Genomic DNA, 26874 nt, shown 5'->3' on the forward strand with positions numbered 1-26874 from the left:
TGGCCACAATTTTGACATTGATACAATGGTGGAAAACTGCCATAAAGATAGTTTTTAATATCATCTCATAATCTGTAGGCATTATGAGATGACATTAAATATCAAGGTATATTAGGCTGCTGTCACTTTTAGACCTGATGCACGGATCTATTATGCTGTTACAAATGCGCTTTCTTTCTCAATTGTTTATGTTCTCTTAAAACATAATTTATTTTTATTTTTTTATGTGAATATTTGCCAAGACCAGCATTTTGACATTATTTTTGTGTGTATTTGACTGTTTAAGTGCAATAAGCAGGAAAAAAAACAACATTTAACACTGAGAGATGGCTTTGTATGGACACACTTTGGGTGTGAACACAAAATCTGGGGGACGTAGTTAAATTATGCACAATACGTGCAATCCTACCCCGAAATTCAAGCCCTGTAACAGCAAAAAATATTCATCCGGAGCAAATGAAGCGAGTGAGGGTAGGAAGGGTTTGTGTGTCACTCGCTGTTGGAGAGATGAGAGAGAGAAAGCGCTGGTATCATGTATCTATTGTGAGGGAAATGAATTTTGGGAGCATTTTAGATATTTCAGTATCGATGGGTATCAAAAAATCTATATTTTTGACAACACTACATTGCACTAAGTTTATTATTTCAGGTGCCGTTTCAAAGACTACAACTGAGAAGAAGAAAAAAATCATACATACATACATAATTCAATGCACTGGACTGTTACACGCCACTGCTGAAAAACACACGCATTTGACAGGTTGGCAGGTGTTAATGTCAAGCCCTGGATGTGTTGACGGCCCAAAAGTGTTTACACTTTACCCGGAATCAACAGACAAACACTTATAGCTTATTTATAGTTGGCTCCACACATTAAATTGGGAAAATATTTGATCATCTAAAAAAATTAAAGGTGCACTATGCAACTTTTACGTCCGCTAGAGGGCGCCTATTTAAAACAAAGGCGTAGTTTGATGTTTGATGGTCTTCACCTCAAAGCCGGTGGAAAAGAATCGGGATAGGACTCATGTTTAGAAATCATGTTCATGGTTGCAGTTATTAGCGTTACTGTAGTATGAAGCAGAGCAGGACCGAGTGATGTGGAGCTGAGCACGGCTGCTGGGGCGATTGTTAAGGAGATGAACAACACACGCCTCGTGGGCAGCAGGACTTTTATTATAACAGGACAGGACACAGTCGCTGGGCGCTGGTGCTATTTCCGCTTTTCCAGTCACGAGTAAGAGGTAAAGCAGCTCTGGTTATTATATACATTTGAGTGAGTTGAAAATTATGTTATGACGTTACTCTGTGCGTTCACTCAGCGGCTGCTGTGACACTTGTTCACACTGCTAAGAGTAAAGCGCTTCTGCCAAATCAAACCGGAAACCGAGGGTAATGCAGATGACGATATTGAAAGGCGACTCCCTCAGACGCTATGCTCAGACGTCCCGGGTCCTTGGTTAAAATAGCAATTTTCTCACAATTTACAAATAGTCGGAAACATTTGGGATATTGTAAGTACTCAACTGAACAACATATATAACACTGGCCTAATGATTTTGCGATATTATACTGCAAAAATACTACATAGTGCACCTTTTAATGCATCACATTGGAAAATGGATGATAATATAGAATCTAGACCAAAGAAGATATCCATATCAGTCTATAACAAAATGCTGATTGAATTTTAACCTCCGACTAAACATTTTCTGGGCTTCGGTTAGATAGATCTTGTCCATCTTGATATCATGTAGGCGATGGGGTGGGGGGTGGGGGGAGCAGTGTGGAGGGGTTCAAAACCATACAACACAAAACAAGGAGCTGAGGACTGAGAGCCCGAGCAGTCATTTACCTTTTTGCTCCACTTCTATATTGAGCCGTGGAAAAACAAGAGAATGGAAAGAGCGTCAAGGGAGAGAAAAGATTAGAAGAGCCCCCCCAAAAAAACGTACATTTACATATACAGGCCAATATGTTTACGTTAAAGAGGAGAACATCCAATGGGAAAATGTATACAGCACAAGCAGAAAAAAAACTGTTCAGGGAAAACCGCTTTTGGTGTTACACCTGTGTTACTGAGAATAAGGTGTAATTAATCATGGTGCTATCAGTGGACACCTAACGACAAAGAGAGAAGCTATTAGAGTGGTTAGAGAGCAGGAGGAAGAAAAACGGTAAGATAGAAAAATCTTTTCTTTCAAACATTTAAAAAAGATGCAAAAGAAGTTATGGACTTTGTCAGGATATTACAACTGAACAATTTCATTATCTTTTTGACATGAATCATACATAGCCACAACAAAATAATACATGTATAAGCAAGTCAGAATGTAACATGCAAGATATATTAATATACATGAGCTTAAATTAATTAAAATCACACAAATTAATTAAAAATGACAAGAAAAGTGACTAGGAATGCTAAAAAAGGTAGCATTAAAGCCTCACGCAAGCAATGTGAAATAACGGGGTCTATACATTTTTTTATGTTTTTGAAAGAAGTCTCAAACTCTCGGAGGCTGCATTTATTTGATCAGAAATATAGTAAAAACGTTCATTTTAAAATTATTTTAAAATAGCTGTTTTCTATGGCAATATAATGTAAAGTGTAATTCATTCCTGATTTACTGTCACTTCTGATCAATTTAATGCATCCTTTATTAATAACAGAAATATTAAGCCCTTCAAAGTGGAGAAGGGCTTAATTTAACCTTAAACCTACAAGTTGAAAAAGTTAACATGACTTCCATGACTTTCAGAAGACACGTGTTCTTTGAGAAAGTTTTTGTTCATCACAAACAGGAAATGGATGTGGTTGTGAAACAACCATCTGAAAAACTAAAGGCTTTCAAAAGAGAGACAAACACAAGAGACAAAGCATCTGTAGAAGAGATGACAAGAGGATTTATAGCCATCAGGGCTAACAGCTGCAGAACTGGACGGAGAGCTAGAAACGCAAAAAGTGAGCTGAAGACATTAAACGCATTTCCATTGAACCACTGATGGAGAAACAATGGCACAAAGCTAAATGTTAAAACAGACAGAGGCTCTGTTCCAAATCCTGATGAGCTTCCAAATGTATATAAACAGCATTTAAAGGCTTTTAGAGGCTATGTTTCCATCCAAAGTTTTGAATTTAACTTGTGCGCAAAAGTGAAATATGGCATAAAACATCTGCGAAAAGCAGCGTTTTTCAGCTCGTGTTCAAGAGAACAAAATCGACACTTACTGGGAAATTGGTGCAAAAAATATTGTAATAAAAATGGAAGTTGCTGATTTTCCCGCCATCATAACTGAGTTGCGTCTCAGAGCGTCAGATGAAACACAAACGCTGTCATGTTCTCTTGCGTTGGGATGCTGGTGTTTGAGAACGCAATCGTGAGATGCTTCTGGAGGGAATTAAACCATATCATCCTGATGACAGACCAACATTTGACATGCTGCAATGCCATTGGTCCACTGGTTGGTCCAGTTATCCAATCACAGTGCATCAAGGGATTTCTTCAGTAAATGTGTTTCCCTTGTAGTTTATGCGCATATCTTCTTATCAGATAAAATATATGATCTACCTCAATATCTCAAAATGGGCATAAAAATAAGTGGATAGAAACATAGTTGCGTTCCAAACATGCCAAATTCTGGTCTGAATATATGGCAGCACTGCATGTTTATTTCATAAATAAGGCAATCCCAGAATGAGCTACACCAAAAAGTTTAATTTAAGATCCAGGAAAAAGCCATTTATAAAGACTACATATCATGTATTCATCTGTAGTCCATGCGGTACAGAAATGCAGTTTTACACCAAATATTGGTCTGTGCTTTATATTTTTGCACGTATTATTAGGTGATCGTGTTATTTGCTTGGTGACATCAATCGCGACTGCTAATAGAGCTGGAAATCACACAGGGCCACATGGAATCAACCGACATTTTTTGTGATTTCTACGCGGAGTTGTTTGGAAAAATCTGCGGAATTATGCACAAATGTGCTTTAAATGTGTTTAAAAAGATCTAAGAGTATTGAAACTGAAACCATTACATATCAAATATTCACTTCTTAACTTTTATTTAATTAAGATTTACAATCCTAATTCCAATAGAACAACTTGTTTTTTTAACACAAAGCTTACCCACATAACACATTGCTTTACCAATTGTATTTTACACAAATAATTAAATAAACAATTTTATATCATTTAACAAGAGAGAGAGAGAAAAAAACTACCTAAGTAAATAAATTAACTTCTTTTAACACTAGAACTGCCATGACGGTCAAAATGACCGTTTTGTAATGTATATGTACAATAACTTGGTTGAATAAAAAAATACAATCTTGCTGATTTGTGACTTTTGCTGAAAGTGTTTCTATTTTAACTTACAATAGATTTTATATAAATTACATAAAAGGCAAAAAAACTATGAGGATTTCTATCTTATGGCTTTAATCTTCTATTAAAGCCATAACGGTCATATTGACCGCTCTAAATCTTGCGCAATTCTATTGTTCTTTCCCACGGTTTATTGTCTCTGTCAGACAATATTTATTTACAATATTTATTGCCTGATAACTTTGGCATCAAATTTTGGCTGGCGGCTGATGTCCGTTCAAAATACATGCTGAACGGGGCTCCGTTTCTGGGTAAAGAGGTCGGAACAGAGGTCAGCTCGTGGGAGAGAGTGTGGTGCTGAAACTGGCAGAAATATTACCAAGAGAAGAAATATTACAACGGATAATTTCTTCACTTTCCTTAAACTGGCCACCGCCTTACAGGCCAAGAATACCAGCCTGGTTGGCACTATGGGAAAAAGTAAGCGCGAGTTGCCCCGGAGGACCAAATTACTCAAAATGAAATAATTCAATAAATAATGATTTCAATAAAACAACAATTAAATGTACCAGTTTATTCTGAAATAATTAAATAATTCATTAAATAATACATGTAATAATTAATTTAATATTAAATAAATAAGTAAATAAATAAAAAGAATATTTATTTTGTAAAATTACAAGAAATTGTTTAATATATTTTATAATTACCTCTTCCACACACACTATTGCTAAGTATTGCTAAAAAAATTTTTTAAAAATCCATTATGTAATGTGCTTTTTCAAAAAATATGTTTTTCATAATAATAGAGGACATTTCACAAATGCCAATCAACAGGCAGTGGACGTTGCTTGGTGATGATTGGTTTGAAGTTGAAGAGTCGACAGACATGACAGATCGATCTCACAGACATCACAGAACACCAAGGGTGCTTCTAATTTCTTATTTGTGACTGAAAATGTATTTTGACTCTAATTTTCTAAAAACCTGAAAACTATGAGAACTGTGGCTGTGTTTAAGGCAGTGTGTTTTTATCTTGATCAATTCCTACCGCCATATTCATTTCCAATCAATTCCCCAATATCCCAGACAGAAAAAAGTAATCAATCTAAAAGGATTATCCAATCAGTGCCAAGCACCGCCCACTGCCTGTTGATTGGCATTTGTGAAATGTCCTCTATTATTATTATTATTTTTTTAAATCTTTGGGAAAATGGTGCTTTGGAAATGCATGATTCGTCAAATAGGCATCATTCATAAATATAGCATATTATTATGAAAAACGTATTTTTGAAAAAGCACATTAAATAATGGAAAAAAATATTTTTAAACATAGTAATAGTGTGTGTGGAAGAGGTAATTGTAAAATATATTAAACAATTTCATGTAATTTTACAAAATAAATGGATACATTAATTATTTAACTCATATTTAATCAAATAAATTATTTAATTAATAAATTAATTATTTCAGAATAAAGTGGTACATTTAATTTGTTGTTTAATTGAATTCATTATTTATTTAATTATTCCATTTTGAGTAATTTGGTCCTCCATACCGCAAAAGAGCAAGCAGAGTTGTATAATATAAAAGTGCTAAAATGTTGCGGATGTGACGCTCATGATATACCAGGGAAAGCCGAGGAAGAATGTGTGCATTTTGAGCTCTGTGCACACAAGCGTGGGGCATCACCGATGGGCTGAAAGTAAAGCCGGAGTCTGTGACCTATTACAACAACACCAAGTATAGGGTGGATGTCCGGAGACAGTGCCAGGTGCGGAGAATCTGCAAACAAAATAAAATGCACGGCACCTGCTGCAAATGCCACAAACCCATGTGTGGAAATTGTGCGAGTAGAACAGAAGTAACTTGTGTTGACTGTGAAAATAGCCAAGCACGATATAGATATATTTATTTAATATAACAATTTTAGCGTAAACGTTTTGCGGTTCCAAACTTCGTTCATAAATTTTTAACTTTAGAGCTGCTTGTTTCCAGCTTATGTTCTGTATAATATATCATAAGTGTTGTAACATTTTTTTCATAATCAAATAGATCATTTTAAATGTTATTTTGTTGTTCTGAGTTATGTAAAATAAATACAGAGAAATACTGAATATGCAATAATTACATTTTACCATGAAATGATGCGAAAATTTTACATGTTGGTGTTATTATTATTTTTTAAAGATATCCTAACACAGTTAATACATGAATCTCTCATTTGGGCAATTTATTTAGAGATTATAGAGTTTATAATATAGCGGTCAAAATGACCGCTCACGGCTGTTCTAGTAGTTTTGGAATTCTGGCGTTTCTAGAGCGCTAATAGCTATAATTAAGTATTTTATGCAGATTTTTATGTGTCCTTACTCATCCATGGTTAATTTTATTTTAGTCATTTTAAAATATCACTCTTTCACAACAACAAAAAAAGAGTCACTTCAATCAGCGCAGACTATTACCCCCTCACAATCACACGCTTGTTGTAAATGTTTCTCAATGACGGGCACTAATTCTGCGGGCGTAGATTCCGTGTGGGACTGCATGAGGTTTCCTTTCCATTAGGATGCTTCCTCAGAAGCGTAGCTGGATATGTAGGGAGCTCACTATGCTTTGGAACAGAGCTATGATACTAGGATATGACAGAGAACTACACTCAACCCGATGGCACGTTTACAAAGTACATTTACTTAAAGTATTACGTGTGAAGTGCTATTACTGATCCACCATCAAAACATACCCATTTGGCGTTAGTGTAAAACTCTTTAACAAAAAAGTCCATGTCGTCACATTTTAGCATTTCACTGTTCTAGCACAAGATAAACATAAGATATAAGATAAATGTGTCAGGATCATTTGGTATTGTGCATTATTTTAGAATATATGAATGAAGATAACTTACTGTATGGCACACATTCATACTGGACCTCAAGATACTTGTACGTCCCGGGACACGGATCAGGAAAGACATCCGAGCCGGTGACGACAACACACTGAGTGCGATTGTTACACCTGCAAAACAAGCATCAATGGGAAGAATTAATGGACAAAACTTCCCAGAGATCAGTTCACCATGCTCACTCTTAGTTTGCTCACTGAAAAATAATCATTTTTACTGCTTGTTCAAATTGCTTAATTAAAATGAGCTAAAGCAACACAATTGCTATACATTTTGTCCTAACTTAATTTGATTGTGTTCAATCCACTTAAATAAAATGTAAACCATTTATGTTGTGTTACATGAATGATTTGTGTTGCATTAACAAACTGGTTATGGGGCATGTTAGTTCCCAGCATGCTTTGCATATGGCTAAATCAAGAGAGAGTAAATGTTGTTATTTTATATGTAAAAGTGTTTTTATGTATTTTTTAGCAAGATGAGAAATGGAGAGATTTGATTGTGTTTTGTAGCGTTTAATATTCGATTATGTTGGAATTATTCGAATAATTTAATTTACTGCAGGTTACCATTGTGGAGAAGAGTGGAGCATTTGCTATGGCTGTGGACTAATGTACACAACTAATACAACTAATGTCATTACAGTTTTGCTGAAAAAGCTTTATAATGCTTAGCATTTAAGATGCTAATGTGTGCTATTGCTAACTAAAAGTTTGTCAACTAACTAGAGCAATATTATAATTCAGCTGTGTAACATTAAAGTATATGAAACTGAAGTGGATGAATGAATATATGATTTTGAATGGATGAATCACGTCAGGGAGTCTACTTAATTGGATCACTTAAAATGTATTCATTCCATGATGTTAAAGTTACATGAACAAATTATGTTTGTTTAACTTAATTGATTCATGTGGGACCGATGTACACAATTAAATTGTGGAGAAAAAAACATTTTTTTTCAGTGATATTATGCTATCAGTAAACAAAATTTGTATTAAAAGAAACTAACTTTAACACATAGTTATAATGATTACTTCTGATTTGAGTGTGGAGTTTGCTTTGGCATTTTTGTGGGTTTCAGTCATTCTGTTCAGTTTGATTTAGAAAGAGTTTGAGTTTGGATTGGAGGCACCAGAAAAAAGGTCATCAATGCACAGTCCAGAGAGTCCAGGACAATTTTGGCAAATTTACTTTTTATAGCCACTAGTGTTTCAGGAACACATTATGATTCCCTTTTAGTGCATACGCTGTACATTTACAACATTTATTACTCTGCACTAGTCAAATCAGGCACATAATTATCCAGTAGAAATGATTAATAAAGTTTTTTAGACCTCTGGAATCCTGGTACAAAAAAAGAAAGTGGGGCTATTGCTTAAATAAGATCTGATGAGAACCCTTTCTTTGAAGGTGACATTTACACATTACTACATGTACTCACTATAGTAATAACAGTAAATTAAGCATAATTACATATAACTAACCCTAATCCAAACCCTCACCATATAGCAAGTACACCTATTTAATAATAATAATAATCTGCACTTATTTGTGAATAAAGTGTAACCCAGTATTCTGCTAGAATTGGCCAATATTAAATATAAAATGGCCAATATTAGCACACCATGCTTGTCTAACCAACAGAGGAAATAATCAAATCAAGTTTTGAAGTGATGCCCCAAAAATCAAACAGAACATGAGAAAACCTAACTATTTTATGAGGTAATTATTTCCCCACAGCCACGTTAAAGGTGGCTGTTTCAAATAAATTCATAAAATGTGATTTGTACGAAAACTAATTTTTTTTTAGAAATGAAATAAGCAGGAAGATTTACCCTTAAACCTAACCAGCAGTGGACACAAACAAACTGGACAAAAATATAAGCCTACAAAATGGTACGAATTCATGCAAATTAGCCACCAGCTCACCCAAAATGTAGGTCAAATTTTGGTGTTTGCTCCACACAACACACCTTTGACTTCACATTAGGGCCGTACATGCCCTTTCCCCAAACCCTTATATTTGTGTGTCCATCAATAATATAATAATAATTTGTTCGATTTATATAGCGCTTTTCAAGGCACTCATAGAGCTTTACATTGAAGGGGGGAATCTCCTCAACCACCACCCGTGTGCAGCATCCACCTGGATGATGTGACGGCAGCCATATTGCGCCAGAATGCCCACCACACACCAGCTGATCGGTAGAGAGGAGACAGAGTGATGAAGCCAATCAGGAGAGAGGGATGATTAGGAGGCCATGATGGACAGAGGCCAATGGGCAAATTTGGCCAGGTTACTCTTTATCGAAGGACATCCTAGGATTTTTATTGACCACAGAGAGTCAGGACCTCGGTTTAACGTCTCATCCGAAGGATGGTGCTCTTTTGTCAGTATAGTGTCCCCATCACTATACTGGGGCGTTAGGACCCACACAGACCACAGGGTGAGCACCCCCTGCTGGCTTCACTAACACCTCTACCAGCAGCCACCTAGTTTTCCCAGTTGGTCTCCCATCCAGGTACTGACCAGGCTCAGCCCTGCTTAGCTTCATTGGGAAACCGGTCTTTGGCTACAGGGTGATATGGCTGCTGGCAAAACACGTTTATCAAGCTAATCAATACTGGCCTCGGCATAAAGATATTATTTTAGTTAATTGCACCTTCCTTGCAAGTTTCTTAATGTTCTCCAACACTGTATTCATGCCATGATTACACATCCTAGATGTTAACAGCAGACGCAGCTTGGCTTGGGGCTACCCAGGAAAAGAATAATCAAGGAAACAAGAAATTTCATTAATTCTAACTGCAAGCTACTCTGACAGGGAATATCAAACAGAAAAGAGGAAAACCCTAAAGGACTTTAAAATCCCGCAGCACTGAATATCAATACAACTCATGAATTTCCTTCTCTTTGATGCCGTTCACAGGTAATGGTAAGATTGCATCAGCCAATCAGCTGAGAGGAACACAAGTCTATATGAAAGCTGCAGGAAACCGCTGTCCTGAAGATTCGGCTGTCAGAGGTTTAGCTTTGACCCTGGAAAAACCAGTTAACCAGCAGAACAGCATGGTATTAAAGGGACAGTTCACCCCAAAATGTTTGGTTAAATACATGTCTTATCTTCTCTGATGATGATGGTGGGGCAACCTATCACTCACATGAAATCCACCAATAGCAAACCACAGCCACTCAATCAATTCCCAACAGAAAATGCAACAAATAAACCACCAACCAATAAATGAATGAATGAATTGAATGGCCTTACACATGCTTTGAACAGACAGAAAAACATTTACGCAATGTAGGTCTTTTTAGTTTGGAGGAAAATTCTAAATGTCAAACACAGGCAGAAAAATGCATTTACTGCATTTCCGTCCCTTAAGTTAATACTTTGTGCCACCTTTTGCTACGATTACAGCTGTAAGTCGCTTGGGGTATGTCTCTATCAGTTTTGCACATTGAGAGACTGAAATTTTTACCCATTCCTCCTTGCAGAACAGCTGGAGCTCAGTGAGGTTGGATAAAGAGCGTTTGTGAACAGCAGTTTTCAGTTCTTTTCACAGATTCTCGATTGGATTCAGGTCTGGACTTTGACTTGGCCATTCTAACACCTGGATATGTTTATTTTTGAACCATTCCACTGTATATTTTGCTTTATGTTTTGGATCATTGTCTTGTTGGAAGACAAATCTCCGTCCCAGTCTCAGGTCTTTTGCAGACTCCATCAGAATTTCTTCCAGAATGGTCCTGTATTTGGCTCCATCCATCTTCCCATCAATTTGAACCATCTTCCCTGTCCCTGCTGAAGAAAAGCAGGCCCAAACCATGATGCTGCCACCACCATGTTTGACAGTGGGGATGGTGTTGCTTTTACGCCAAACATAACGTTTTGCATTGTTGTCAAAAAGTTCAATTTTGGTTTCATCTGACCAGAGCACTATCTTCCACATGTTTGGTGTGTCTCCCAGGTGGCAAACTTTAAACAACACTTTTTATGGATATCTTTAAGAAATGGCTTTCTTCTTGCCACTCTTCCATAAAGGCCAGATTTGTGCAGTATACGACTGATTGTTGTCCTATGGACAGAGTCTCCCACCTCAGCTGTAGATCTCTGCAGTTCATCCAGAGTGATCATGGGCCTCTTGGCTGCATCTCTGATCAGTCTTCTCCTTGTATGAGCTGAAAGTTTAGAGGGACGGCCAGGTCTTGGTAGATTTGCAGTGGTCTGATACTCCTTCCATTTCAATATTATCGCTTGCACAGTGCTCCTTGGGATGTTTAAAGCTTGGGAAATCTTTTTGTATCCAAATCCAGCTTTAAACTTCTCCACAACAGTACCTCGGACCTGCCTGGTGTGTTTCTTGTTCTTCATGATGCTCTCTGCGCTTTAAACTGACCCCTGAGACTATCACAGTGCAGGTGCATTTATACAGAGACTTGATTACACACAGGTGGATTCTATTTATCATCATTAGTCATTTAGGTCAACATTGGATCATTCAGAGATCCTCACTGAACTTCTGGAAAGAGTTTGCTGGGGGGCCGTTAAAGGGGCCGAATAATTTTGCACGCCCAATTTTTCAGTTTTTGATTTGTTAAAAAAGTTTGAAATATCCAATAAATGTCATTCCACTTCATGATTGTGTCCCACTTGTTGTTGATTCTTCACAAAAAAATACAGTTTTATATCTTTATGTTTAAAGCCTGAAATGTGGCAAAAGGTTGCAAAGTTCAAGGGGGACGAATACTTTCGCAAGGTAATATGATATAAACATATATACAGTATATACATATTTATTTTTGGATATGATTAATCATGATTAATCGTTTGACAGCACTAAATTAATATAATATAATATAATATAATATAATATAATATAATACAATATAATATAAAAAATATATAATATATATAATATAATTAATACAGTGTCTATCTTCTTTATTCACTCTACCATACTTAAAAGGGAAACAAGAAATTGCACATTTGATGGCCTTTCTTTTAGCCTCAAATTTCCTTTATCTGGATGGGATTAAAATGTGAGTTAGATCAGACGACAAATCAATCGTGACAGGTCTATATTTGGTGCATAAAGTCTAATCAGGACAGACTGAGTAGAACAATCAGCTAAAACAAAGAAACTTTAAATTGAGTTTGTGTGATGAAAAAAATAAAAATGCATGTAGGATTTATAATTTTCACTCAGAAATTGCTAATAAATATCACAAATAATTAGAAAGAAACGGCAAGTAACACAGCTTAAACATGAAGTTTAGAAGTAAAAAGACTAGCATTGGTATTTTCTTGTAAAAACCACTCCAATAATCTTGTTTGAAAATCTTTTCCGCAGTGTGTTTAGAGTGTAGAGACAAAAAGACAATGACACAACATGCTCTCAGCGAAACTCAGTATCTTCAACCCAATGGGGAACAAGGAAATAGAATCCACATTTGGACTACAGGCAATGCTTGGCACACTAACGTTACCTCTGAGATACGATTTTATAGGCATCCGGGAGGTAGCAATTAGTGTTGTCCATCTGGAACGGGTCAGCGTCGCATATCTTGTTGTCTGTGCGGCCGTAGTTGGCGGTTTCGATCATGATGACATCACTTCCTGGGCAGCGGAGATCAATAGGGTATCCCTCGCAGGACAGCTCTCTGCGTACCAGACCAAACGGCAGTGCTGCACGACTGAAGGCTAGAGAGGAAAGAGAGGAAGATTACAGATCCGCTGGGTAAAACACACACAAAACATTGTCATTGTCTAAAACAATAGTGTGCAACTAATGCTTCCTCATGTTGATATTTTCGCATTCATTAAACCACAAAGCATTCTGTTAAGTGCTGGATATTTATCAGGTGTAATATAAAGAGCAAATGCCATTTCATTTTAACCACAAGTCCACTTATTTTCATATCTAATTCGTCAGCTGTTTACTAACATGAAGTAATAACTAGGCTTGGTGTCATTTCTAAAATGACACACTGCACTTTTAGCATGTATTACATCTACTGACCCAACAATATTGCTAAATTGCATCAGCACGAGTCCCATACGACGTAGAAGGGTCCGTCTTCTGGGCCACGGACAACATGTCAAAAAATTGCAGAAGCGTTTCTTGATTGTTATTAATGCATTAAAAACATTCATTTACCCAGTATAAAAATTGGACCCACTTTAGGTGGCCTTAGTTACTATGTACTATCATTTAAATGAATCATTTGATGCAATGCACTTATTGTGTACATGCATGTTTTTACATTGTACTTACATTTTAAAAATGACCTGCATGTTATTACATCTGTAATTAATTTTTACATTTATGATGACACTGCCGTTTTGCAATACAATAAGTAAATTGTTCTTATTTTTTAATGCAAGTACATACTAGTTAAGCCCACCTAATATAAAATGGGACCTTAAAATTACATGTTGGCTTGTTTTGTGTCCTCTCAAAAGACATCATACAATATGATATAAATATAGAGCGCATGTAGGAGTTATGGTTATGACCATATGGTTGGTCATACTTCGCTAAGATGCAGGGAACGTTGTGAAGTGTGGGAGGAAGATTAGATATTACTGACCAAAATATAAAAATATAAAGAGGTGTTTTCTGTTGGCATTCCATATTTCAGATATTTACAGGTCCTTCTCAAAAAAATGAGCATATGTGATAAAAGTTCATTATTTTCCATAACGTAATGATAATAATTAAACATAATAAGAATAATTAATTTTCATATATTTTAGATTCATTGTATACCAACTGAAATATTTCAGGTCTTTTATTGTTTTAATACAGATGATTTTGGCATACAGCTCAAACCCAAAATTCCTATCTCAAAAAATTAGCATATCATGAAAAGGTTCTCTAAACGAGCTTTTAACCTAATCATCTGAATCAACTAATTAACTCTAAACACCTGCAAAAGATTCCTGAGGCTTTTAAAAACTCCCAGCCTGGTTCATTACTCAAAACCGCAATCATGGGTAAGACTGCCGACCTGACTGCTGTCCAGAAGGCCATCATTGACACCCTCAAGCGAGAGGGTAAGACACAGAAAGAAATTTCTGAACGAATAGGCTGTTCCCAGAGTGCTGTATCAAGGCACCTCCGTGGGAAGTCTGTGAGAAGGAAAAAGTGTGGCAAAAAACGCTGCACAATGAGAAGAGGTGACCGGACCCTGAGGAAGATTGTGGAGAAGGACCGATTCCAGATCTTGGGGGACCTGCGGAAGCAATGGACTGAGTCTGGAGTAGAAACATCCAGAGCCACCGTGCACAGGCGTGTGCAGGAAATGGGCTACAGGTGCCGTATTCCCCAGGTCAAGCCACTTTGGGCTACAGAGAAGCAGCACTGGACAGTTGCTCAGTGGTCCAAAGTACTTTTTTTGGATGAAAGCAAATTTTGCATGTCATTCGGAAATCAAGGTGCCAGAGTCTGGAGGAAGACTGGGGAGAAGGAAATGCCAAAATGCCTGAAGTCCAGTGTCTGGGGTGCCATGTCAGCTGCTGGTGTTGGTCCACTGTGTTTTATCAAGGGCAGGGTCAATGCAGCTAGCTATCAGGAGATTTTGGAGCACTTCATGCTTCCATCTGCTGAAAAGCTTTATGGAGATGACGATTTGGTTTTTCAGCACGACCTGGCACCTGCTCACAGTGCCAAAACCACTGGTAAATGGTTTACTGACCATGGTATTACTGTGCTCATTTGGCCTGCCAACTCTCCTGACCTGAACCCCAGGTAATAGGTAACGATTCAGACAGTGCACTATATAGGGGGACAGAGAATGATCAGACAGCGGACTAAATAGGGGATAAGAAACGATAGCATTTCAGTTGACTAAAACAATTCAGATGACTATAATTAAATCCAAATTTGCTGTCAAAATTAACACATTAAAAAGTACATTGCACAAAACTTAAACATGAATGAAAAATAATCTGAAATCACACAAAATTATGTTTTCCTTAGTTTTATTACTCTGTATTTGTTTTGCCATATACAGCATTCATCCCATCACACTGCTTATACTTCAAATATACAGTAAAACACTACCCACCCAACAGAAACACAGCATATTACTATTAAATAATAAAATTATTCAAGGCTTTCATTGCATTTCTTAAAGAGAGAAAAAAAACAGAAGCAGTGTGCAAGAGAACATAAATTCTGACGGCCGAAGTGAGATTTGATTTATTTTGCGGAGGAGCCGCTGTTCCTTTGCCCTCACAGACAGAGAGGCGGCTCTAACAGGCAGAGTGTTATATGTGCTGCTCCGGATCCACTCCAGGGTTTCCGTTTCTCCCTCACATCACATCCACACTCACCAGGCAGTCAGTGAAACCCTGCTCTGAGTTCCCTTCATTCATCCTGTGCACATTCATCCATTACAGATCTCAACACTGAAAATATTACAAAGCAAAAGTGGATCTAGACAGAATGCTATGCAATTGACACCTTGTACAATTAGTCAGTCTATTTTTTAGTTTTTTTCATGAATTGTGCAGTTGTAATTTAAAGTCCCCATGATATCAAAGTTTTTGGTCTTTTAGTATGAATATGTTAGCCTTACTGTTATCTATAAGCTCCAAAACAATGGCAAAATTCAAATTTAGAACATTTAAGGCTTCAAAACTTACAGTCCGTCACTTACTCCAATATGGATCACAGATTTTGATGACATCACTCTGCACTTCAGCTTCTCTGTCCAATGAAATGCTCTCTAGAATCTGAAGCCCTGTCCCCTAAATTATAAATAGAGACTCAAGCTCCAGCTGAGTCAATTGTTCATTTATTGTATTCTACATGGTGAATGGTATAGTGCACTAGGGGATAGAGAACAATCAGACAGTGCTCTAAATAGGAGATAGAGAACGATCAGAGTGCACTATATAGGGGATAGAGAACGATCAGACAGTGCACTATATAGGAGATAGAGAACGATCAGAGTGCACTATATAGGGGATAGAGAACGATCAGACAGTGCACTATATAGGAGACAGAGAACGATCAGACAGTGCTCTATATAGGAGATAGAGAACGATCAGAGTGCACTATATAGGGGATAGAGAACGATCAGACAGTGCACTATATAGGAGATAGAGAACGATCAGAGTGCACTATATAGGGGATAGAGAACGATCAGACAGTGCACTATATAGGGGATAGAGAACGATCAGACAGTGCACTATATAGGAGATAGAGAACGATCAGAGTGCACTATATAGGGGATAGAGAACGATCAGACAGTGCACTATATAGGGGATAGAGAACGATTAGAGTGCACTAAATAGGGGATAGAGAACAATCAGACAGTGCACTATATAGGGGATAGAGAACGATCAGACAGTGCACTATATAGGGGATAGAGAACGATCCGAGTGCACTATATAGGGGATAGAGAACGATCAGACAGTGCACTATATAGGAGATAGAGAACGATCAGAGTGCACTATATAGGGGATAGAGAACAATCAGACAGTGCACTATATAGGGGATAGAGAACGATCAGACAGTGCACTATATAGGGCATAGGGAATGATCAGACAGTGCGCAATATAGAAGATAGGAAACGATTCAGACAGCGCACTATATAGTGGATAGGGAACGATCAGACAGCGCACTATATAGGGTATAGGAAACGATTCAGACAGCGCACTATATAGTGGATAGGGAACGATCAGACAGCGCACTATATAGGGTATAGGAAACGATTCAGACAGCGCACTATATAGTGGATAGGGAACGATCAGACAGCGCACTATATAGTGGATAGGGAACGATCAGACTGCACTATATAGGGGATAGGGAACGATCAGACAGCGCACTATATAGGGGATAGGGAACGGTCAGACAGCGCACTATATAGGGGAGAGGGAACGATCAGACAGCGCACCATATAGGGGATAGGGAACGATCAGACAGTGCACTATATAGGGGATAGGAAACGATTCAGACAGTGCACTATATAGGGGATAGAGAACGATCAGACAGTGCACTATATAGGGGATAGGGAACGGTCAGACAGTGCACCATATAGGGGATAGGAAACGATTCAGACAGTGCACTATATAGGGGATAGAGAACGATCAGACAGTGCACTATATAGGGGATAGGGAACGGTCAGACAGTGCACTATATAGGGGATAGGGAACGGTCAGACAGTGCACTATATAGGGGATAGGAAACTATTCAGACAGTGCACTATATAGGGGATAGAATACAGAGAATATCCAGCTGTCCATTTGTGTGTCTATAAAAAAGTATTTTTTTTAACACTAACCCTATTAAAAAATTAATCTGGACCATGAGCACGCTTGTGATCAAAGTGAGCGAGATAACATCATGACCAAACCCACTGATCACAGTAACACTTGATGTCAAGAGCTCCAGCTGTGTTTTCTGCTCTCTGTTCCTCAGTTAGTCTCGCTCACACTGATGCTTTCATGACACTTCCTCATAATGCCATGAGAGCATGGCTCAGTCATGCACTCGCAAACTCACTAAGGTCAATATTTACACTGCATTTCATCTGAGGTAAATGGAGCATGTTTTGTTGTTATATTAAAGTTACATATTTACATCATATTTTTTAGAAAATATGCTCAGTTAAACTGATAATAAAAACATTTGTGTGTTAAAACTTTTTTTTTAATTTATTTTTTTAGTTTTTCAGTAACAGTTTTTAATAGTTTTAATAGTAATAATTTCACAGTTTCCCTCCAACTTAAACAACTTAAAGACCGTATGTTTTTAATATTAGGTGTAATGGCATCTTTTTTATGAATGAAGGCCAGTATCACTGATACTGATGTCTCAATGAAAATATTAATGATAGACATTCAACATTACAGTATAACTGAAAGCTATAAATTAACTTAAAACAATCTTCACATAAACCCATTATAATGTCATATTTACCTTAAGCCTTCATATATAATCAATATACAGAAATTGAGTAAAGTTATCAAACACTTTAAAATCTTAACTGCATAATTTATGATCTAAATATAGATTAAAACTTGCACGAACTGCTTTTATGTCTTTGCAAATGATGCTTGTTTGTTTGTGTTTGCCTCAAGTGTGTGTGTCAAATATTTGTACGTTTTACACTCTCTTGTTTAGCCCCGTTTTAAATATAATTGTAATTTATTTTACCTGATGAATGCCTATTAACAACTGGCTGGGGACTACAGCTGGAAATTAGCCGTAGAGGCTAAAGCTGCTCTCTTTATAAAAAAGGGACTGTCCACATTATAATAAATGAATAAACTAAACTATCTCTTTCCCCGCCAGCGTTTTATAAACAAGTTGCCAGCCACTGCCAGGTTTTTTTTGACTATTTTCACAAAAATGTAATAACCCATAGAATATTTTTTTATGAATATCTGAGCATGCAATATACCAAAAGAAAGCGCTGACCCTCTTCTTAAAAAAATGTATTCTAGCTTCATGCATTCCTTTTTTATTAAGGAATTATTCATTTTTTCCTTTTATTATTTCAAGTTTTTGTGAAAGAATGTATCCAGATCAGATTCAGAGTGATGATCAAACAGATGGAGTAGATCACGTCCATCAACACTCCTAATGCTTCACAGTCCTGTAGCTCGTCCTGGGTCCACATTTCAGTCAGTAACATTAGGCAGTTTTGACAAATATGGTGTTTAATGTTGATGATCACATTATTTTACATATGCATTCACTTGCATACGATCACTTGTTTTACTGCGTCTTCCTCACTTGTGTTTTGATCAGGAGATTCTGCATTTATTCAGGAGATGCGTAACAGCGCCGCCCTAGCGTCTAACAGCGAAAACACTGAAAATTCCGTATTTGGCAGGGAAGTGTTTTCTCACAAATAACGGAAAATTCCGTGTTTGGCGAGGAGTTAAAGAGTTAAAGCTACAATTTTCTCTGTCACCTTTGTTCTTTGATAAGAAACACAGCAACTGGTTTAGAAGGCTGCTGTGACTATAAGAACGGCCGCTGCAGAACACGACACATATCTAATTTTCCCTCAACTCTAAGTTCATTTAACTAAATTAAGACTGCTCTTATGAGAATACTTAACAAAATGTTTCTGTGTATAATAATCATATAATTTAACGCTAGCCAAAGGATTACAGAAAAATTGGATGCTGCGTTAATTGCGTTAAATGTTGTTAACATGCCGCATTGAAAAAAAAATTATTGTATACGTTAACGCACTAATTTTAACAGCACTACATTTAATAAAAAAATATTATAAGTAACTTATTTACTGTTTTTAATGTATTATATAAACAAATAACTTGCTTTTAACATTTTTGACAAGCTACACAACCAAGATTTATTCAAAACATGGACAAAACATTGTGATATTGTGGGATATTCCATAATAAAACGGTAATATACTGGAACGGAACCCTTTAAGAAAGTCATCGAGAACTACAAGCACATCGTCAAACAGTGTGTCAAATACATATTGTGTCAAATACACAGAGCATTCATTGAGATGAACTTAAATAGCGCGCTTTACGGGTCGCTTGACAAAGAGTGAATCTCTCAAGCGCTCAGTCCAAATGCTCAGCGAGTAAAAATATGTCTGTGTGTGCAGGTTCCAGATTGTAGCGGTAGCTCCTCTTTCAGCCATAAGCTCCTCTGCAGCTTCCGCCATAGTTGCATACTAACGGCACATATCCAACTACACTCTGCTTTAGGGAAAAAAACAATGCACGACTATAAATATTCTAAAAACATGCATGAGATATTTCACCTGGCACTTTCAAGAGAATGTGTTGGTGTTTGTTGGCGTGCCAGTTTTCGATGTTAAATTCCAGTATAATCAAGCGTTGAATGCAGAGCCGACTCTGAGCCACTGTGTATATGTTGTGGCACTGCTGGTTCGAGCATCTTGGCAAGCCTGTTCAGCCTTAGGGTTTGTTTGGCTAAATGACCGGCTGACTGTTCAATATCCCTGACTAATGTCATGCATTTCTGAGCAAAACGACATATGAAAATGATGTAGGGCAGGAATGTGTGTCCTTTGGGATTTGAATGTTAGCCCGCGGGGCCTTGATTATATCCGCATATGTGCCAATTCAGATGAAGAGAAAGTTAGTTGTTCTTTGGAAAGCCATGCGCAGGTGAATAGTGCAAAGTAAGCAGGGTTTCAATGTTGCTTTCCTGCTTTATGTTGTTGTCTGAAATATGTTGTCCCTCTCCAGCTCTCTAGAGTAACTATTTATTTCCAAGTATCAGCCTAGTTTTTCAAACTCACCTTTGTCTCAGCAAAACGCTGCCAGCAGCAGCCAAGATTTACATCAGAGAGAAAGGCAGCAACAGTCGCCCTGAAAAAGCCTGCCAACGCATGTGCTGCTTTATCTCGCTCTTTCTGTACAATTAAATCATGTTAAGGGGGTGTCCTAAGCCATAAATGATATATTACATGGAATGTTCGATTGCATTGCCATGACAACCGTTCTACCTGGGCTGCAATTGGCTGTAAACTCATTCTTCTTGCTGACACAGAACTGTATCAGGAATTCTGGTCAGTGGCTGGAAAAGTCATTTTCTTATGCATCCTCCTGGAGTTTGCTGTGGGGCTCAACTCCGTCAATTTTGTCTCGCAACGCTTTTGCACAACCTAATTTCTGTTAGACTAATCTCAATTACATACAAATCTACCAAGAAGAGAAGCACCACAATAAAAACACAGAATCTGAATTTAAATACTTTATATAATATTAATTTATTGAAATGTATTTAATGAATCATAACTAAAATTCTGGACCGAAACTAAAAATCCTTTTTAATAATTTTGAATTATTAAGTAATGATACTGTGTTTAAAAAACACAAGCCAATAAAAAAACGCTTTGAAATTAAAATTATTATTATTATTATTAGCATGTTTTCACACCTACAAATTGACTTAATTTTTTACAATGTTGCATTTCCCTCTTGGTTCGATTCGCTTTTAAAAGACAACCTTTTTAAAGCGTAACAAAATGTGTTGACATAAGTCACATGCGAGTACAGCCGTCCTCTTATTGGTCAGAGTTTCCTCTGCGTCATCCATCAAGATGATTGGCAAGTTTGTTCCATGAGCTTATTGTGTATTTATTTGTAAGACACATGCAAACACTATCCACAAATTTCCTGCAAGTCTTAGTGGGCGTCGCCATGACACTCGATATTTCCCCGTTGACGGTCTCTCAGTTCCGGTTTAGCACACGCAGTTATGCTGCGTTCACACCAGATGCGAACAAATAGTGCTATTCGCGCGAAGTTGGACGCGTAAACATTTTGAATCTATTCGCTTCATTCACAACAGACGCAAATTTGCGTCATGGGAGGGGCTTCTGCCAGGCAGCGGCAGTCATCAGAAAGACAAGCCGAGTTAATGTTGCTCTCACCGGGGTGAATGAGCGCTGAGCGCCGCTGATCGCCTAGTTAACAAAGTTAAGAAGATATCATTGTAAAATCATCGTCATGAAGGATGGTATAGATGTGTTAGCTGTCATTGAGCTGTGCAGTGAAACAGCCAATCAGAGCAGAACTCTGCATTAATATTCATGACACTTCCAAATAAGGCGAAAACAGAGCATTACATCATAGGGACAATTTATAGGGTTGTAAATGGACCTGTAAAACTGTATCTGGACAATTTTTTACCTTAAATAAGCCACATACCCTCTATGTAGATATCAGAGAACAATTTAACATATTGTTTCAAATCATTCTAGGGCACCTTTAATCCATTTGTGTTGTCTTACAAGAATGATTTGTGTTGCATTGTTGCAAACTGGATGAGGCTTAGTTCCCAGCATGCTTTGCGTATGGCTAAAACGAGAGAGAGTAAATGTTATTTTATATGTAAAAGTCTTATTTGATGTATTTTTGAGCAAGATGAGAAAGGGGGAGACTATTGTGTTTTATAGCGTTTAATATTCAATTATGTTGGAACTATTAGGATCATTTAAATTACAGTAAGTACCACTGTGGAGAAGAGTGAGGCATTTGCTTAGGCAACAGAAACAGATTTGACAGATTTATTTTTGAAAGAAAGCTATTATCATCAGAGAGTGAAACCTGAGCATTGTACATTAGGCTGTTTTTCTCTTTTGGCCAAAAACCAAAAAACTATTATATTTTTTGGTGCATCCCTAAAATATTCAAAAACTTGTTGTACAGAGTTGTACATAAACACAGCAAAATGCCACTCCAGAGTTTTTTTTGTAGCTAACAAAATAAAAATTACAAAAGCATTGTTGAGGTAAATATAACGTTGCGTGACATATCAGTTACAAGCTGTTTTATTGATGTCTTTCCGCGGTTGAAACATTGATTGAGCGATTACATGAGACATGACTGATTTCAGTAATGTTGTCCTGCATCTGTCAACATTCCCATCTGATGTTCATTCATGTTTATTTGCTGCTGTAACTAGCAGTAAAGAGGAAGAGATGATCGATTCAGCTGAGGTCGCGACAGACATCCGTCACTTTAAAGAGTGCCAAAAATCTAATTTGGACAAAGCCCTAACAAAGCCCAAAGCTTCTTGTGATCATCGGACAGCAGGTGCGACAAAATATGTTTAGATGAGATTTGTTTACACATCAAGTGAAAACAGCATTGAATAAAAGATTGCTCTAATCTTGGGATTAAAGTGAGTGAGTGAGTGAGTGAGTGAGTGAGTGAGTGAGTGAGTGAGTGAGTGAGTGAGTGAGTGAGTGAGTGAGTGAGTGAGTGAGTGAGTGAGTGAGTGAGTGAGAGAGAGAGAGAGAGAGAGAGAGAGAGAGAGAGAGAGAGAGAGAGAGAGAGAGAGAGAGAGTGAGAGAGAGAGTGAGAGAGAGAGATGGTGTATATGGTGTATCAATATTTCATCTTTTCTTTTCCATAAATTTTTACTATCAGGTCACCCTTTACGTTTGTCTGTGGGTTTTGCAAAAATGTAACCAGTGAAACGCAATAAAAAGAGCTTTTACCTAATCCTTGTATTTCCATTGGCTCCTCAAACTGTCAGTCAAACCTCATAACTCTGCCTGCCTCAGCTACTCAAAAACACCTCTCTCTCTCTCTCTCTCTACACACACATATATTATTTATATATATATATATATATATATATATATATATATATATATATATATATATATATATATATATATATATATATATATATATACACACACATATATATGCTAACGTTATATGTATTTGTGGAGCAGAGAAATATGATTTAGTCTAGCATTTGACATCAATGACATCAAGTCACAGTCACACAGCCTGTTTGAGGCACTTCATCTTTTATAACGAGATTTTGGAAAAATTACAGAAAAACTAAGCCCCCACATAGCAATAAACTTTATAACTTGTAAGTTGATGAAAACATCATCATCTATTTTAAATGACAGACAAAACATGCATGTCTGTAGCCTAGAAATCTAGACGCACCCTAGCGGCAGCAAATTTAATCTGCCCGCGAGTGTCGTCTAGCAACTCTCAATACCATTCTGAGCTATATTCCCCTAACTCTTGCCGGGCCAATCCCATCGTGTTTAGAGTCGGTGGGCGGGGCCATAATGACAACGGCCGAGTTGCGTTTGCGTGCTTCTAGTAAACACAGAAACTGGCGAACGCCGGCGGTCTTTCAAAATCAGCTTTGACCGCGATTCTGGAAGACTTGGAGTTAAGCTTTTCTCTGAGAAAAGAACAAAGAACGGCACTGAAGTCATTCTTAAAAAGGGAAGATGTGTTCTGAGTTTAGCCGACCGGATACAGCGAATGTTTAATCTATCAACAAGCTCTGTTTCACCTTCGTTGCTCTGGTTGGTTGTAGCGCTATCCTATCGCGTGCAGAGGGAGTTTGAAAGACAACCGTTTATACCGCCCCTCGGATTGAGCCCTGTCAATGGTGAGTTTCCAGACCAAACATCTTGATGTGGGTCTGGCTTGTCAGGCTAGCATGTTTGACATTCACTGGTCAAACTTTGAGCTTGATTTTGGTGAAATGTTAATACAATAACACAAGCAAGTGTCTGACATAGACATTAAAAAAAATGGACCAAGCGACCCAATAGACTTCAACAGTGAATAGTGAAGTCAATTAGAAGCACTCACTTCCTGATGGCTGAGCGTACTGCGCAGCCTCAGACTGAGCTTGACGATGTAGATGAGACGTAAGCAACCTGTCTGACAGTTGTAAGTCTTCTAGTTGTGAAAGTGAAATCTGAATCACGTTGTTTAAATGTTTTGTCCCGTTGCTTTTGGCTCATTATGGGCATCTCCCCATTCTTCTCCTTTGACTTTATGTCTCCACGTCCCCCCGACTGTCTCATAGACAGTAAAAGATTGCCTGCGAGCGTCTCCTCCTGTTTTAACAGTAATTTCTCTACTGTACAACAGTGTCGCGTTGGTTATGACGCAATCGTTAGCCTATTTTTACAAAAACAGCTTCTATGGGGCGATAGTGTAAGATACAAGGTAATGGAGCCTTTTATACTTTATTGTGTTTCTTTAGAAAAAAACAATGGACAAATGGAGTCTTTAAACGCCTCAGATGTAAAGTAATTCGCTGTCAATGACGCCAAAATGAATGGGAGTCAATGGAATGCTAACAGCAGGTGATGACTTGGTTAGTAATGGCCGCCCCTATGGGTGGCACGCTTTCCGGGTGCTAGATTACCCCCTTGGTGTCTGACCATATACAGCCACAATATCAACACAGTGTCCTATTTCCTGAAAAGTGGTGGTTTTGGGCATCTGAGGTCTCCACCTGACAATGACAGAAATATACGCAGCTACCATTTGGGAGGATATTGGGTGGGCCTAAATGTTTATATTGCCTATTGGTCGGAGGCTAGGGAATGGCCATGAAATACACATTGACCGTTAAAACACAGCATTGGAGAAGCGCATTATATAAAACATTACTCTTTTGGTCAATGATTTCACCCAAATATTTTTGGTTGCATCATATCAACATCCTTGAAACTTAATGTTACACTATAGACTAATCGCAATTTAGAAACTCAACCGAAAGTCTTACAAGGCGGGTCATTTGAATTCTGAGATTTCGGGGTAATAGGTGTGTCAAAACACATCATTCCAGTTATCTAGACAAACCAGTAACAAACTAACACTGACATGTGCAAGTCATCCAAATGTCTCAGCTTGCCGTTTTGTAGTTAACATTTTCAGTCCTTTCCAGCTTTCTTCAAGGAAGGATCCCAGCTCAGTCACCATATGGGCAGAAAACCAAAGCGGCTAGCAAGCGAGCGAGTGATTCCAGCAGGATTCCTGGGCATTGGGTGCTGCCTGTCACCCTCTATTAATGCAAATTTTATTGGCCTTTGTAGCTTTCGGAACAGCAAACAGCTGCATGCAAATCCAACACACTCCCCCTCGACCAACCCCCATTGTGTCCCAGACTCCAGTCTCCACAGGGGATTTCTCCCAGAGACAAATGGGTGGAAAGGAGAAAAGGATGGTGTCATCTTTAGAAAAGTCCCACAGTAGACCCAGCAGGGACTTCTTGAGCCTACTTGTCGTTTTTTGTGATTCTGTTCCCTTATTACTGACCACCAAGTGTCTTCAGAAGAAAAGGAAAACGTGCAAACTGCTCTTAAGTGCCCATAATCCAATACACAGGGCTTAATGTATTGTACTGTATTTTAGAATTAGGATGGAATGGAGGGAGGGGGGTTGTCTTTTTAAAGTTTGTTTCTTCTAAGCACTTTGGACGGTAAATTTTGCTGCTGTTCAAGGAATCCTTGCCTTCAGAAAAAGTACTTGGGCCAATATAAATATTAGTCAAAAAACTTACACTAAATGAAAATTAGAAATGCTGCCATGGCAAGAAACTAAAATAAGTTTAAGCCGAAGCACTACAATTATTGAAAATAACTGGGGAAGAAATAGAACGAGTTCAAATTAAAACTGAAATGAAAATAAATTACACCTCAATAGCAACGCTAAAAAAGAAAAATGACAAAAAGCACATTAATTAAAAATAAAAGCTTTTTTAAAATATTAATAAAACCATAATAAAGAAAATGAAATGAAACTGTTGGAAGTTGGCCAGTTGCATATAGGAGAGTGTTTCTGTCACTTCTTTTGAAATGTATTATTCATATTTTTTTTGTAATTTTTACGAACTCTTTTGCAAAATATATATATTAGACGGGAGAGGGGTTTAATGTGCCAGTCATGCAGATAGAAATGAGCTTAAATAGGTTAGAGCTCAGTGTGACATTATGAATTATTAGTATTTAAATATACAACATGTCCCACATGGTACAAAATCTGTTAATATTTTAGGAAAAATGCCACATATTACTTATATAATTTGAAACTTCTACAGCAGTGGGGAAGACGCATAAGGTTCTAATTTGTGTTATTTTAAATAGTGTTATTTATATTTCAACATAGACTGATTGGAAAAAACACCAACCACTTTTAATCCTGAAGCGCTCAGGTCAGGGCTCGAGTTTCATGACACACTAGTCACAACAGCTCAAACATTTGTAGCAACCTAAAATGATATATTTGTTTCAGAAATGTGTTTTTCTCTCATATTTGCTCTAACACTATCAGTCACTTTGACCATGACAGGAACGTTTTTCCAATGTTGTTTTTT

General features: G+C 37.5%; 1 protein-coding gene across 11 annotated transcripts in view; it reads right to left on the minus strand.

The window, feature by feature from the left end:
• Nucleotides 1-26874, minus strand: part of LOC137088889 (adhesion G protein-coupled receptor L2-like) — a 161441-nt gene that overhangs the window by 98620 nt on the left and 35947 nt on the right. For 7 of the 11 annotated variants that reach the window (XM_067452264.1, XM_067452258.1, XM_067452256.1 and 4 more), the window contains exons 3-5: nucleotides 12731-12944; nucleotides 7240-7349; nucleotides 1856-1870 (exon numbers count right to left, since the gene is read on the minus strand). In XM_067452264.1, the coding sequence (XP_067308365.1) occupies nucleotides 1856-1870; nucleotides 7240-7349; nucleotides 12731-12944 (339 nt within the window). The remainder of the gene's footprint in view (nucleotides 1-1855; nucleotides 1871-7239; nucleotides 7350-12730; nucleotides 12945-26874) is intronic. The other 4 variants (XM_067452259.1, XM_067452263.1, XM_067452257.1 and 1 more) reach the window with 1 other exon arrangement.

Source organism: Pseudorasbora parva, chromosome 9, assembly GCF_024679245.1.
Source record: "Pseudorasbora parva isolate DD20220531a chromosome 9, ASM2467924v1, whole genome shotgun sequence".
Taxonomy (NCBI): Eukaryota; Metazoa; Chordata; class Actinopteri; order Cypriniformes; family Gobionidae; genus Pseudorasbora; species Pseudorasbora parva.